Genomic DNA, 17,053 nt, shown 5'->3' with positions numbered 1-17,053 from the left:
CTTAAACTTCCTATGGGAAATACATAATAAGGCTTGACTTCATATTTTGCAAGATGTCACGCCACAATGTCACATCCTAGTTTAACTGAGCTACAAATGGCTGTGTATCAGTCAGTGATGGAGACAGTGTGTCAAGTTACTGTCAGTTTAGACTCGGGGTTCCTAACCTTCTTGCGGTTTCCGGCCCTCGGTGGATTGTCCAATGTGTCCCCATACCCACTGCCCCACACTGTTTACCTGGAGTTTACCTGGAGAGAGTTTCGGGGGTCAACGCCCTCGCGGCCCGGTCTGTGACCAGGCCTCCTGGTGGATCAGCCCCTGATCAACCAGGCTGTTGCTGCTGGCTGCACGCAAACCAACGTACTGTGGAAATCATTATCACCAGTCCTGTTAGGTACCAGTATAACTTTAAAAAGATGTCAATAGTTTGGTTTTATTTTACATGTGGTTACCTAACAACAGGTGATAATTTATTCCAATTTAACATTTGTTTTTAATTGTTCAGAGATCGAGTCCCATACTTCCCATTATTTAGTTCTCATACTCCAAGGGGTATGTATACCCGCAAGGGGTATGGATACCCCCGGTTAAGAACCCCTGGCTTAGACGATTATTACAGATCAATCTACTAGTGTTTTATTTCGTATAACATGAAAATTCCCTCTCTCCTCTTGTGTACATAATTCACACAATAGGAGTTATGACATTTTATTTTTAATAAAACACCATAAACCAGCAGTATATAATCTAACATATTTCCTCTCCAAGAAAGAGTGAACTAAAATTATGCAAATTTTGTCTGTGAAATATCTCCATTTTATACCAAAACTAACATAGTAAGCTAATCTTACTAACATTTTGGTAATATACAGTAGATTAAAAAACTATCTGATCAACTTACGGATATTTCCTTACTTAGAAGGTTAAGCCTTGATGTAGTCTATAGGGTTTTTGATCTCGAAATTGTAATTAGCAATTTAATTAATTACTTGTGTTGCTCTTACAATATTTTGCATATACATTTATATATTGTGTAAGTCTACGGGTGGACGGTTAGGTTTAAATCCTATCGACTTCACGAGGGTCGTTAAGGACGCATGTCACCTGTTCACAAAAAATACTTTAATTCGAAAAAGAGATATACGTATAGTCTTAATACAGTATATATACAATGAGAGAAATACATCTCTTGGCTGTATAACTTCGTCTAATATACTCGCATAAACAACCTGTGATAAAGTTGCAGTAGACAGTAAACAAACAAATAAAAACAACAGACAACAAAATACACATAAGCAGTAAATAAAAAATATTTTAAATTATACACAAATACACAAACTTGGTCACACTTAAAAAAAACGCTAAAAATTAACAAAACATTACTAAAACTACTTTAACAATGGGACTGAACTCAAATTATTGAGATAATCTTTAATACTGAATTGTAGTACCTCATTCCCACTGTAGTTTCAGTGTTTCTGGGAGAACAAAGTCGGTTTCTTTCACAGTTCTGGTCATTATCAACGTCCAAGGTTCAGTAAAAGTTGCCAACAGTGATGAAGTATTGTGCGGTTTATGGTGACCAACATACAATGTACTTGTCCTTTATTCACACAATACAGCAAAACAATTAATAGTATAAATGATATTTGTAGTGGAGTGATAGCCACAGACTGGAGCAGTGATAGCCACAGAGTGGAGCAGTGATAGCCACAGACTGGAGCAGTGATAGCCACAGACTGGAGCAGTGATAGCCACAGACTGGAGCAGTGATAGCCACAGAGTGTAGCAGTGATAGCCACAGAGTGGAGCAGTGATAGCCACAGAGTGGGGCAGTGATAGCCACAGAGTGGAGCAGTGATAGTTACAGAGTGGGGCAGTGATAGCCACAGAGTGGGGCAGTGATAGCCACAGAGTGGGGCAGTGATAGCTGCAGAGTGGGGCAGTGATAGCTGCAGAGTGGGGCAGTGATAGCTGCAGAGTGGGGCAGTGATAGCCACAGAGTGGGGCAGTGATAGCCACAGAGTGGGGCAGTGATAGCCACAGAGTGGGGCAGTGATAGCCACCAAGTGGAGCAGTGATAGCCACCAAGTGAAGCAGTGATAGCCACCAAGTGGAGCAGTGATAGCCACCAAGTGGAACAGTGATAGCCACAGAGTGGAACAGTGATAGCCACAGAGTGGAACAGTGGTAGCCACAGAGTGGAGCAGTGATAGCCACCAAGTGGAACAGTGATAGCCACCAAGTGGAGCAGTGATAGCCACCAAGTGGAACAGTGATAGCCACAGTGTGGAGCAGTGATAGCCACAGTGGAGCAGTGATAGCCACCAAGTGGAACAGTGATAGCCACAGAGTGGAACAGTGATAGCCACCAAGTGGAACAGTGATAGCCACCAAGTGGAGCAGTGATAGCCACCAAGTGGAACAGTGATAGCCACAGTGTGGAGCAGTGATAGCCACAGTGGAGCAGTGATAGCCACAGAGTGGAACAGTGACAGCCACCAAGTAGAGCAGTGATAACCACCAAGTGGAGTAACGATAGCCACCAAGTGGAGCAGTGATAGCCACCAAGTGGAGCAGTGATAGCTACCAAGTGGAGCAGTGATAGCCACCAAGTGGAGCAGTGATAGCCACCAAGTGGAGCAGTGATAGCTACCAAGTGGAGCAGTGATAGCCACCAAGTGGAGCAGTGATAGCCACCAAGTGAAGCAGTGATAGCCACCAAGTGGAGCAGTGATAGCCACAGAGTGGATCAGTGATAGCCACAGAGTGGAGTAGTGATAGCCACCAAGTGGAGTAGCGATAGCCACAGAGTGGAGTAGTGATAGCCACAGAGTGGAATAGCGATAGCCACAGAGTGGAGTAGCGATAGCCACAGAGTGGAGTAGCGCTAGCCACAGAGTGGAGTAGCGCTAGCCACAGAGTGGAGTAGCGATAGCCACAGAGTGGAGTAGTGATAGCCACAGAGTGGAGTAGCGATAGCCACAGAGTGGAGTAGCGATAGCCACAGAGTGGAGTAGTGATAGCCACAGAGTGGAGTAGCGATAGCCACAGAGTGGAGTAGCGATAGCCACAGAGTGGAGTAGTGATAGCCACAGAGTGGAGTAGCGATAGCCACAGAGTGGAGTAGCGATAGCCACAGAGTGGAGTAGTGATAGCCACAGAGTGGAGTAGCAATAGCCACCAAGATTTACAGAGTTCAGATATTATTTCGTCTCTTAATATATTGAACAACAATTTACTTTTTAGAAAATAAGCACTGAAGGGTTTATTCATAGACCAGAAAGTGTTACCCGAGACTTCATGTGACTGAGTGACCAGACCTCGGGAACACAGGTGGTTACCTGGTTACCTGGAGCTTCGAAAAAAATGCCTTGGGCAATGTTCCACAAATGTCACAGGAAGTTTCATACCTAAGAATGTAACTTCCAGCCCAGAGTTATGCTAAGAAGAAGTAAGTGAAATTCAACAGCCTGTAAACACACTAATTTAGTGGTAAAACTATAATATAGCAAATCCATATTTTTTGTATACGGACTTGCAAAAGAAGGGTTATGTTATGATACAGACTCCGCTGTTGATGGCTACTGTAACTACAGGAGAGCTCATGATAGGAACGCTGGATCTGTTGTTTCCTCAGTCAAGCTACCCAGACTGGCCAGAGCATCGAGCTGACCTTCAACGTCATGGTCAGAAAGGTCGCTGAAATCTTCTCGGCTGCTCTGACGATCATCACTCTCGGCAGGGAATGTTTGACCTTTTTCATTGCTGTCAGAAGCACTTGTATCGTTTGAATCGTCGCTTTCTTCAAAAATTTTAGCGAGCGCGAGGATGTATGTGTCTTCAGCGTCGTCTTGCTCCTTTTGGGAAGAAGGCTGAGGTTTGAGGTCTTCTTGGCCGGTCAAGTAAGTTTTATGATCGTCACTGTCAGTCTCTGAACAACTGCTAGTCTTGTCGTCGTCGTTGTTGTAAGAGCGCTGAATGTCGTCTTCTTGAAGCAGCTGTGTAAGTGCCGCAATGTATCTTAGAGCCAACCTGAGAGTGGTCATCTTGGCAGCGGCCGAGGCGTCGTTGCGACATCCGGCTGCAGTTGGCAAGGCATTCCTCAGATTCTCAAAAGCTTTATTAATTTCCCGCACGTGGGATCGCTCACGGAAGCTGGCCAGCTTCTTGTGGTATTTAGGGAACGGATGCAGCTTCGATCTGACGTCTTTGTGTGACGCTTCCCTAAGTCGTCTCTCCTGCAGCAATCGTCTAATAATGGTCCTTGGCCGCATCCCGTATTTGTCCGCTATCCTGGAATGAGGATACCCCAGACTTCTCTTACTTCTCGTCTTGAAGGTGACGCTAGGAGCGCTGAACCTCTCCATGATGCTAAGTCCCCACTCGTCTATCTTCAGAGGGTAATATTTTCAGACACAGTGTCACCATCTCCACAAGAGACTCAAATATTCAGAGACGTCAACTGGGTAATATCGCGTCAGATGCAGAGATCGATCAATATTGTCAAAATTGTTTATAACGTATATTACACTTAGTGACTGGTATGACATTATAGAAAAAATTTAATGACTCACCACTGATGGTTGCATAAGCGAATAGTAATAATTTATTAATATAATTTTACTCTTAAGACAATGTCTGGCATTATATTTTGCTAGAGTTTATTATAAATATAAAAAAGCAAAAACATCCACGACACTCATTCTTTTTACCATCACTGAAAAATCGCTGACTTTCATCTTTGATTATGTATCAAGAAAGAACTCAAAATGGATCAAAGTTGAGTAAATTCAGAATTAGAAAGTACTGGTTAGGAAATGTAGAATTTAACAATTTGGGAAGTAGAGTGATCAAAAGTAGTCTCTTGGGTGGTTTCCAAAAATAGGGTGAATAACTATGTAAGAAGGGCTGGGTGTGAGAATGATCTGCCTAGTATGGTCAAATAAGTCAAGGGCAGCGCTTCTCTATTTTCAGGCTTGTAAGTCTCATTTCTGATAGCAGATGATACTGCTGAAACCAGGTGATGTTCCTATTGCTAGATGTTGCTGCTGTAACCAGATGGTGTTGCTGTATCCAGGAGGCTTTGTTGCAGCTTGACGGTGCTATTGTAACCAGGAGGTTTTTCTGTAACTGGCGGTGCTTCTGTATCCAGATGCTGGTGCTCGGCAGAGGTAATAATTTAGCAGTCAGGTGATCCTTTAACTGTGAAAGAGGAAACCAGAATCAGTACTCATGTTATGGTGTTGATAGCTATCGTTTGTATATTATCATGAGGGAAACGTGGTGGTAAAGACAAACACACACACACACACACACACACACACACACACACACACACACACACACACACACAGGTAGAGGTATGATAAAGTTCATGGAGCAGGGAGAATGACCTAGTAGCGACCAGTGAACAGGCGGGACCAGGAGCTGTGAATCGACCCCTGCAACAACAATTAGGTGAGTACACACACACACACACACACACACACACACACACACACACACACACACACACACACACACACACACAATGGAAATAGGAATGGTCCCAGAACACAGGGATGAAAGGGTTAATCAGCATATATTGGCTACAATCCATATATCAAAGGCGGGAGTAATGAATATTCTAAAAGAGTCAGACACATTAAAAGCCATGGGAGCCTGACAGCACAACACCATGGTTACAGCAAGGAGTGGAACAACTGTGTGAATTTATACCAACGATCTACAACATGTCCCTGGAGACGGAAAAACTGCAAAAGTGATCCCAATGTACACTCAGGGGTATAGACAATAGGCTCTGAATTATAGGCCAGTAGCATTGACATGTATACTGTCCAAACTAATGGAAAAGATAATTAGGAAAAGAGTGGATGAACATGTAGAGGTGGGACTTTTTTTTTTTTTTTACAAGACGGATTTAGGGAAGGTAAGTTTTGTCTCACTAATCTACAAGTTTTACGACAAAATAACGGAAAATAAACAAGAAAAATAAAGGTTGACTGTATATTCCAAAACTGTAGGAAAACATTTGATATTGTACCCCACCTGAGATTGACTCACAAATTAGAGCACGCACAGGTCCCAGGTAAAGTCCTACACTGGGTGATAGATATCGCAGATGTTTCAGGATGTGAAAGTGTAGCAAGTGCAGTTTCCCCAAGGGTCAGGTTTGGGACCTTAATTATTCTTAATATACGTAAATGACATATATCTCACTGTTTTCTAATTACGTAGAACTAAAGAGAAGAATACAACTGAAGAGGATAGAGACAGGTTACGGATTGACCTGGATAAGCTGCAAGAATGGTCAAACAAGCGATTACTAGAGTCTAACGCTAACAAGTGTAAGGTCATGAAAATTAGTGACTGTGAGAGGCGACCAGAGACGAAGTACAGCTTGAGAGTCGATAGACCACAGATATCGCTCAAGGACAAAGATTTTGGAGTGAACGTCATACCCAATATATCTCCAGAGGTGCAAATTAAATCGAATAGCATCTGTAGCATATGCAAAGAGAGGTAATCTCAGAAATGCCTTCAGAAACCTCAATAAAGTGTTTTATGGCTCTCTTTACGACATATGTTATGCCCATCATGAAGTATGCAGCACCAGCAAGGAGCCCTCACCTGATCAGATGGACACAAAAACTAAAAAAGGTCCAAAGGTTTGTAAGAAGACTAATCCCAGAGATGTGGTGACTGAGTTATGAAGAGAGACTAAAGGAACTGAACCGGACGATTTTAGAAGAAAGAAGGATTAGGGAGACATGGTTACGATATATAAAATACGAAGTCTTTGACAGAGCAAATAGGTACAGACTTTTTGAAATGAGAGGCATAGTAGCGAGAGGTCATCGAAGGTCATAGAAGGTCATAGAGGGAGACTAAAGTCACAGATGAGCCACAGGGATGTTAGGTTGTTCAGTCTCTTGGTGGTAAATTGATAGAACGAGCTAGAAGACGGAGTTGTAGAGGTAAATTCAATACACAGTTTCAAGAGTAGGTATGATAGGGCCAGGAATCAATAATGTTGACCATTGTGGTTTAAAAGGCGGGACCAGGAACTGAGACCCGACCCCCGTGAACACAACTCAGTGAATACACAAAATAGTGTACGTTCCAGAACATCTTCCAGCATCCCGTAAGATGTTTGTCTCCTGAGCAGAGGTGAGTCACGGGTAAAAGTTTGGTTCGCCTCTTCTGATTATTATTATATTCATGAGGAAACTCTAAACCCGTTATGGTCGTATAATGTCTGTGGAACTGGAAGTGATCAGGTTTGTTTCAACGAGGAGGAGGACCAGGGCACTCCTCTCCTCCCCCCTTTCTCCCTTTAAAGGTAGAATCATCTGAACATATGAAAGGTGCTTGAGAAGTGAGGGTCATTACGTTAAGCAAGGCTAGATAGATTATCTCACAAAGTCCAGAATGTCTTTGGTTATAAAGACACGATCAAAACAACTTCCATTTTTCGGGATGAAATACTGGGAAAATAACGTACAGTTGAGATCCCCTTCTGGTATACACACAGGATACTTCAATGTGATTATTAAATAAATGACATGTGGCAATACATTCCCATTTAGTATGTAATACTACTGAGTTAGCAAAAACTAGGCGACCCCCCCCCCCCCCAAAAAAAAAAAAAAAAAAAGGCTGTCTCTAATTAGCTAATTGTGGAGGGTATCCAGTTGCAAGTTAAATATATACATTAGAGTCCTGTCTTATTTAAACAACTGCTGCGACAATAATATTAGTCAAAATAATAACGTAAATAATCAACATTTAACGGCAGGGGTAGTAGGCTGTGGTGAGAGTTATGTTATTACCAGTATTTTGAAGATCTTGATATTTTTTATATTCACTTGTGAGAGATGAGTGGTAGGCAGCCACTTGTGAGAGATGAGTGGTAGGCAGCCACTTGTGAGAGATGAGTGGTAGGCAGCCACTTGTGAGAGATGAGTGGTAGGCAGCCACTTGTGAGAGATGAGTGGTAGGCAGCCACTTGTGAGAGATGAGTGGTAGGCAGCCACTTGTGAGAGATGAGTGGTAGGCAGCCACTTGTGAGAGATGAGTGGTAGGCAGCCACTTGTGAGAGATGAGTGGTAGGCAGCCACTTGTGAGAGATGAGTGGTAGGCAGCCACTTGTGAGAGATGAGTGGTAGGCAGCCACCTGTGAGAGATGAGTGGAAGGCAGCCACTTGTGAGAGATGAGTGGTAGGCAGCCACTTGTGAGAGATGAGTGGTAGGCAGCCACTTGTGAGAGATGAGTGGTAGGCAGCCACTTGTGAGAGATGAGTGGTAGGCAGCCACTTGTGAGAGATGAGTGGTAGGCAGCCACCTGTGAGAGATGAGTGGAAGGCAGCCACTTGTGAGAGATGAGTGGTAGGCAGCCACTTGTGAGAGATGAGTGGTAGGCAGCCACTTGTGAGAGATGAGTGGTAGGCAGCCACTTGTGAGAGATGAGTGGTAGGCAGCCACTTGTGAGAGATGAGTGGTAGGCAGCCACTTGTGAGAGATGAGTGGAAGGCAGCCACTTGTGAGAGATGAGTGGTAGGCAGCCACTTGTGAGAGATGAGTGGTAGGCAGCCACTTGTGAGAGATGAGTGGTAGGCAGCCACTTGTGAGAGATGAGTGGTAGGCAGCCACTTGTGAGAGATGAGTGGTAGGCAGCCACTTGTGAGAGATGAGTGGTAGGCAGCCACTTGTGAGAGATGAGTGGTAGGCAGCCACTTGTGAGAGATGAGTGGTAGGCAGCCACTTGTGAGAGATGAGTGGTAGGCAGCCACTTGTGAGAGATGAGTGGTAGGCAGCCACTTGTGAGAGATGAGTGGTAGGCAGCCACTTGTGAGAGATGAGTGGTAGGCAGCCACCTGTGAGAGATGAGTGGAAGGCAGCCACTTGTGAGAGATGAGTGGTAGGCAGCCACTTGTGAGAGATGAGTGGTAGGCAGCCACTTGTGAGAGATGAGTGGTAGGCAGCCACTTGTGAGAGATGAGTGGTAGGCAGCCACTTGTGAGAGATGAGTGGTAGGCAGCCACTTGTGAGAGATGAGTGGAAGGCAGCCACTTGTGAGAGATGAGTGGTAGGCAGCCACTTGTGAGAGATGAGTGGTAGGCAGCCACTTGTGAGAGATGAGTGGTAGGCAGCCACTTGTGAGAGATGAGTGGTAGGCAGCCACTTGTGAGAGATGAGTGGTAGGCAGCCACTTGTGAGAGATGAGTGGTAGGCAGCCACTTGTGAGAGATGAGTGGTAGGCAGCCACTTGTGAGAGATGAGTGGTAGGCAGCCACTTGTGAGAGATGAGTGGTAGGCAGCCACTTGTGAGAGATGAGTGGTAGGCAGCCACTTGTGAGAGATGAGTGGTAGGCAGCCACCTGTGAGAGATGAGTGGTAGGCAGCCACTTGTGAGAGATGAGTGGTAGGCAGCCACTTGTGAGAGATGAGTGGTAGGCAGCCACTTGTGAGAGATGAGTGGTAGGCAGCCACTTGTGAGAGATGAGTGATAGGCAGCCACTTGTGAGAGATGAGTGGTAGGCAGCCACTTGTGAGAGATGAGTGGTAGGCAGCCACTTGTGAGAGATGAGTGGTAGGCAGCCACTTGTGAGAGATGAGTGGTAGGCAGCCACTTGTGAGAGATGAGTGGTAGGCAGCCACTTGTGAGAGATGAGTGGTAGGCAGCCACTTGTGAGAGATGAGTGGAAGGCAGCCACTTGTGAGAGATGAGTGGTAGGCAGCCACTTGTGAGAGATGAGTGGTAGGCAGCCACTTGTGAGAGATGAGTGGTAGGCAGCCACTTGTGAGAGATGAGTGGTAGGCAGCCACTTGTGAGAGATGAGTGGTAGGCAGCCACTTGTGAGAGATGAGTGGTAGGCAGCCACTTGTGAGAGATGAGTGGTAGGCAGCCACTTGTGAGAGATGAGTGGTAGGCAGCCACTTGTGAGAGATGAGTGGTAGGCAGCCACTTGTGAGAGAGTGAGTGGAGAGATAGGCAGCCACTTGTGAGAGATGAGTGGTAGGCAGCCACTTGTGAGAGATGAGTGGTAGGCAGCCACTTGTGAGAGAGTGAGTTGTGAGAGATGAGTGGGCAGCCACTTGTGAGAGATGAGTGGTAGGCAGCCACTTGTGAGAGATGAGTGGTAGGCAGCCACTTGTGAGAGATGAGTGGTAGGCAGCCACCTGTGAGAGATGAGTGGAAGGCAGCCACCTGTGAGAGATGAGTGGAAGGCAGCCACCTGTGAGAGATGAGTGGTAGGCAGCCACTTGTGAGAGATGAGTGGTAAGACACTTATAAGAGATGACTGGAAGTCTTGTGCAGCTTCAGAGAAAGTACCATTTAGGACACCAGATTTTTTTCTACCAAGGCATTTCGCATGAGTGTAATTTTAAATTGGTCATATTATGCTTACGCTTAGTTATATTATATTTTTTCATGGCTATATTTTATTTAGCTTGTTAAGATGAGTTTGTACTAGAAGTCGTAGAGGTAAATTAGAATGATGCAAGTGAAAATATAACCTGCCTTATGCAAGTCATAGTTGTTTTTCTTATACAGGTGAAAATTCATCCTAGTTATGTTAAGCTTCAGCTGTCTTAGGCTAAGTTTAAATAAGATTTTTAAGCATAAAGTTACGTTACACTCGGTTTACAGATGTTGGTTATATTTTACCGTATTGGTGTTGACCACTGTCTTGTACCTTACTTCTGTTACTTTATTTACAATGAGAAGTGTACAGAGGTTACTTAGTTACTTTACTTATTACAGCACATAAACAATGTCTTGACAACTTTAAACTGAGAGTATGACAAGTAGTCTTTATAAATATACAACGGAGTAACATTTTATGATGACTTAACCTAGGATATCCCTATAATTTTTAATTTGCATTCGTGAAAAAGCTCTAAATCTGTAGGAGTCATGCAGCGTTATATACAAGAGGGTAGCTCCATTTCGTCGGATCACGAGCCCTTCACCAGCATGGAGGATACATTTTTTTTGGGGGGGAAATCACTTAAACCTATTAAATCACATTATATTTTAATTAGAGCTTCGAGCAAGTGATGGTGGAATGAAGGATGATGCATTATAATTTTTTTTTATTTATTAATAGTAAATTCTGTAATATGTGATGAATGGTTTAGTGATATAGCAATTATATAAATATGGTCTGGTTAAATAAATATTTACAGCTTTAAAATAGAAAAAAAATATTCATTGTGTCTTGTCATGATTATGATTGACGTCAAGTGCTAAGTGAGGCTTCCCTAATTAAAGGTGAACCCATTAATAATTTTCTCCATTTCTGTTGCTCACGACTTGTACAGCTGCGAGGTGGGGTAATTAACATGTGTAGGTAATTAGTGAGTTACGTAGTGATTTTGTGAAAGTTCACAGCTGTTCCTGTCCATCGATGTACTTGTCCATAGATGTACTTGTCCATAGATGTACTTGTTCATAGATGTACTTGTCCATAGATGTACTTGTCCATAGATGTACTTGTCCATAGATGTACTTGTCCATAGATGTACTTGTCCATAGATGTACTTGTTCATAGATGTACTTGTCCATAGATGTACTTGTCCATAGATGTACTTGTCCATAGATGTACTTGTCCATAGATGTACTTGTCCATGGATTTACCTGTCCATAGATGTACTTGTCCATCGATGTAATGGTCCATAGATGTACTTGTCCATAGATGTACCTGTCCATAGATGTACTTGTCCATCGATGTACTTGTCCATAGACGTACTTGTCCATAGATGTACTTGTCCATAGATGTACTTGTCCATATACGTACTTGCCCATAGATATACCTGTCCAGAGATGTACTTGTCCATAGATGTACTTGCCCATAGGTGTACCTATCCATAGATGTACTTGTCCATAGATGTACTTGTCCATAGATGTACTTGCCCATAGGTGTACCTATCCATAGATGCACTTGTCCATAGATGTACTTGTCCATAGATATACTTGTCCATAGATGTACTTGTCCATAGATGTACTTGTCCATAGATGAAATTGTCCATAGATGTACTTGTCCATAGATGTACTTGTCTATAGATGCACCTGTCCATAGATGTACTTGTCCATCGATGTACTTGTCCATAGATGTACCTGTCCATAGATGGACTTGTCCATAGATGTACTTGTCCATAGATGTACTTGTCCATAGATGTACTTGTCCATAGATGTACTCGTCCATAGATGTACCTGTGCATAGATGTACTTGTCCATAGATGTACTTGTCCATAGATGTACTTGTCCATAGATGTACTCGTCCATAGATGTACCTGTGCATAGATGTACTTGTCCGTAGATGTGCTTGTCCATAGATGTACTTGTCCATAGATGTACCTGTCCATAGATCTACTTGTCCATAGATGTACTTGTCCATAGATGTACTTGTCCATAGATGTACCTGTCCATAGATGTACTTGTCCATAGATGTACCTGTCCATAGATGTACTTGTCCATAGATGTACCTGTCCATAGATGTACTTGTCCATAGATGCACCTGTCCATAGATGTACTTGTCCATATATGATGTACCTGTCCATATATGTACTTATCCATAGATGCACCTGTCCATAGATGCACATGTCCATATGTGTATTTGTCCATAGATGCACCTGTCCATAGATGTACCTGTCCATATATGTACTTGTCCATAGATGCATTTGTTCATAGATGCACCCGTCCATACACTTACATACCTTTGTAGTTACGTTCTTGGGACACATAGATTACCTCTGTACGTTATTATAATAATTATATGTAAGAATCCATTCATTTTCGTATTTATTTTTTACTATAATAAATATAATATTTATTCGCTACTCAGTTAAACACTAAATTATTACCCAAATACGTCAATTAGTATTGTAAAAATTACTCACAGCTTTCCCTTTGTGATGAGGAAAGTCCTGTTGTAAATTTGGTAAGGCAGTAAAATTCTCTAATTATGTTTTTCGCCCTGTCTTAATAATAATAAATTCCTCACATGGTGACTGTTCATTTATTTGGAAATATTGGCTTGAGTTCTTTCCATTTAAGAGGACTGACATATTTTTTTGCTAGTTCATTTTTTTTTTTTTTAGTTTATTGAATATTTCAGGTCATGGGAGGAAATGGAGGGTGATTCGGATCAATAATTTCAGCTTCCATTAGGTAAAATTATTTTTTTCATTGGTTGTTTTAGCCTGGTTAAGTGGGAGTAGGTTAGTAAACGTTCACTCTCAAATATTAACACGAATAAATATCGGGATATTTTTTTATGATATCGGCTGTCTCCCACAACAGTAGTGAGAAAAACATTCACCTTTATTCATTTAATAGCAGTCTTGACAGAAGTTCACAGTTGAAGTGACCTTCCCAACTGTAATATTACTACTCATCTTTCAGAATGTAGTCATTGTGCTTCCTACATGGGGATATATGTAGCTAAATAACAAACATCACGGTTGTGCTGACGGCGGCGCACTAGCTGTCTAAACATCGCCTCGACTAACAAAACTGGGACCTCATATCCGCCACTGGCAGGGAACTAGGATTAAATATTTCGGCAGAGGAATCAAAGGCACTAATGATCAAGGAAATGAAGCAAGAGAGACTTCATACGAAACATGGAAATTGACTGGACTGTCTGTAGTTGGACTGACAGGCGGGTAATTAAGTTTTGGAAACAGGTAGAATACACCAGGTCACCGACCCTCCAGAATCAAGGCCATGAGAGCCATGATTAACCAACGCGCTGATGCCAGTCTTGAGGTGTTAAGATTATATTATCTCCACACGCTTTGCTTCCACCTGCACTCTTTGGAAAGACGTAGAATTAGGGGAGATATGATTGGAGTTTACAAATGGAAAACAGGAATAAATAAAGGGAATATAAATATCGTGTTGAAAATAACTAACCAAGAAAAGACTCGCACCAATGGATTATGTTGGAGAAATTTATATTTAGAAAGGATATTGGGAAGTACTGGTTTGGCAATAGAGTTGTAGATAAGTGGAACAGACTCCCAGGTAGCGTCACTGAGGCAAGAACTCAGGGTGGCTTTAAATATAGGTTGAACAGTGGGCGTAAGTTGAACCTATCTAGCATGGGCCAATAGGCCTGCTGCAGTGTTTCTTCGTTGCCACTGTCTTATTAACCATGGTGAGCCAGGACTGATTTAAACATTCTTCAAGAGCAAGGAGCGAATAGGCAATACGAACTATGCTTGTGGCACCACCATGGAAGTTCAGCCCCTTGCTCTCAAGAACAGAGTTAAATATGAGAACCCTTTATAGTGGACAAAATCCTCCATCGACAAAGAGCCTCTTCGCCAAAGATAAGACTTTTTGGCCCTCAGAGACGTTCTCTCAACTGACAAATGGCTGAGAACCATGTTTGATACAGCGAAGAAATTACCATCTACGCCACAACTATTAAAAAAAAAACAGAACTGAACTGCGAGATGAGTACACTCCTCCACCACCATGGCAACCAGAACCGGCAAAAATTATCATATTGCGTCCTCCAATGAGCAAATAACAAATCAGCACGGACACCCCACAACGCCACGCAGCATGGCCCCAGCCATGTGCAGCAGCTGGAGTCCATTTCGACAGGGGGGATGGAGACTCCCTGACCACTGTTCGGTACTAAAGCTGAGTTGGTGGCAAGACAGAAAGCACTAACTCATGTTTTATAACAGATTAAGCAGCACAGATTCCATAGCTGTTTTCCAGTCGCTCCAGCACACTCAACCTCAGAGCAACAAAAGGTTCGCCACATCCATCCTGAGCATCTTACAGGCCCAAGATGTACAGAAAGTAGCCACACTCACCTGGATATCAAGCCACGTAGTAGCCAGTGAAACGAAACTGCAGATGAATCTGTCGAATAAGATACTAGTGATGAGCATCTACTTGCTTCATACCAATCATCCTACGAAAGATTAAACAAATTGCCCAAAACATTCGAAGACAAACACGATCGACCTTTACCCACACATCAAAATCAGAACTGTGGTGTGAATCTGCCTCACGGTGGCAACCACCACCTGCCAACAGGGACCTTACCAAACACCAGCCCACAACTATTCATTGGCTGTACCTTGGCTATCCCACTAAAAAAAGAAAATAACTGAGAACGTGGAAGAAAAATGTCAGGACTTATCACACTGATACACAGTCATTAATACACTGCCTTCTAGACTTCTAGGTGACTGCCACTATGAAGTCGCCTGCTACTCTCACCACCATTGCATCAGGAGCCTGCCACAAAGGCTGCCTCTCTCTTATATTCCCAAGGGTAAATGCTCTAAGGACACTTATGCCTATCCTAACGGCATAGCCACCCCCATAATTATCCTCTCCACATTTAAAAAAGATGGGGGTTAGTATATAGTTGCTGAGTAGAGATACTCATCAGCGGTGAAGAGAGCCAAGTGCTCTACCATGGACTCAGTACTTGACCTCGAGTCCAAAAGAGAATTATGTAAGATGAAACACAGTTTTTAAGATGCTCTTAATGAACAACTGAGCAGATTATCACATGATTAAAACCCTCCCGAAGTGAGTTACGCGACAAATTAGCAACAAAATATTGACGCTCACAAGGAACATCAGTATGTTGGGTATATGAATAAAGTCATCAGCCTCACCTGTTGGTGCAGTGTCCGGCAAGGTCGGCGTGAAGGATCGCGACCTGTATGTGGGAGGCGGGCAGGTCGAAGGCCGTGACCTACCTCCCTGGAAACGGTAGGAAGATACAAACAGTAGCTAGCATTGTACACTCAGTAGTTAGCGCCATGCACGCACTAGTTGCCTCGGAACACGGGAGTTAGTGCCGTATTCACGGCATTTATTTCAGTAAACTCATTCACCAGAATCAATACAACACCAGAAGGTCAGTTCCTGCGGGACAATGTGTGTACCAACACAATATGAACTGTCAGTTATTAAGATCTTACAAGTTTTTTTTTTAAGGCCGTGTTCAAAGGTACACACACCGGACTGGGCAGGTGCCTTGAGGCTGTGGCTGACACTCCCGACACCACCCTCGGCTGCGACAGGAGAGAGACAAGGAGAAGCTCTGTTCATACACCCGCGCCAGGAGGGAAGCCCCTGTGTGTCGCTATGTGAGGAAGGAAACTGCTGGCGAAGGTGTGTTCTTACCTAGGAAGCGACGGCCACCGCCCCCTCCAGCCCCCACTCCCCGCCACCACCATACACAGCGCTTCGTCAGGTGTCACCTCCTGAAGGCGTCCGCGCCACACCAACTCCTCTAGCAGGTGGCACGGTTGCATATCCTCGCATTGCAGGCGTTTCTCACAATCTCGTAAATGGTAGCGTGTCCGTGAGGTGTATAGGGAGGATATGGAAGGCAGCGATAAGGACACCTGGTGACTTGTGGGTTACGTCTCTCTAGTCGGCTGGCTGGCAGGCTGACAGGAAGGGAAGGGGAGGTGGGGAGGAGGGTGGTAGGGACGGGGAAGGAATCAAGGGGATGGAGGGAGGGGATGTTCTCTCTCTCTCACGAGCATTATCAGATGGATTTTTCTTACAGAGTGGTTATTAAGTGTGTGAAATGTGGCTAATGGATTGTGTTTTGCCTGTCACGCGACATTCCTCAGTGGCTGAGACTCTTATATCCACGGGGCGGTTAATCTAAAAACCTGTTAATCCCCGGTATGGATACTACAGCTTTATTAATCCTGTACTTGGTTAATCCAGACTTATCAGTCCACAGCTTGGTTAATCTAGATTTATTCGTCCAAGGTTTGCTTAACCCAGATTTATTAATCCGCTGCTTGAGTAGTGCACGCTTAATAATCCAAGGTTTGGTTAGTCCAGAGTTGTTAATCCCAACTGGTTTACTGAAGACTTCCGGGTAATAATAGCACAGGTTGACCAGCCTGTGAATGATGGAAGCAGTATACTCGCCAGGCAGGTTGCTCCTACCTTTATCTTGTATTTCTTACTCTCTCCTCCCTTTCCTTACCCTTCATTCTTCCCCTTCCTTACACGTCACTGATTCTTCTTCTCTCTCTT

At 43.6% G+C, this 17,053-nt stretch overlaps 1 protein-coding gene across 1 annotated transcript; it reads right to left on the bottom strand.

Annotated features, from left to right (window-relative positions):
* Positions 1-2,361: 2,361 nt before the first annotated feature.
* LOC128686006 (helix-loop-helix protein delilah) lies at positions 2,362-16,571 on the bottom strand. The gene is made up of 2 exons (XM_053772640.2): positions 15,664-16,571; positions 2,362-5,205 (listed from the first exon to the last, which is right to left on the bottom strand). Exon 2 carries the CDS (start codon positions 4,368-4,370, stop codon positions 3,606-3,608), a length of 765 nt encoding a protein of 254 aa, XP_053628615.2. The 5' UTR covers positions 4,371-5,205; positions 15,664-16,571; the 3' UTR covers positions 2,362-3,605.
* Between the last annotated feature and the right edge of the window lie 482 nt (positions 16,572-17,053).

This window comes from Cherax quadricarinatus, chromosome 9, assembly GCF_038502225.1.
Source record: "Cherax quadricarinatus isolate ZL_2023a chromosome 9, ASM3850222v1, whole genome shotgun sequence".
In the NCBI taxonomy this organism is placed as follows: domain Eukaryota; kingdom Metazoa; phylum Arthropoda; class Malacostraca; order Decapoda; family Parastacidae; genus Cherax; species Cherax quadricarinatus.
The sequence above is the reverse complement of the archived record's forward strand: the minus strand, read 5'-3'. Positions and strand labels throughout refer to the sequence as shown.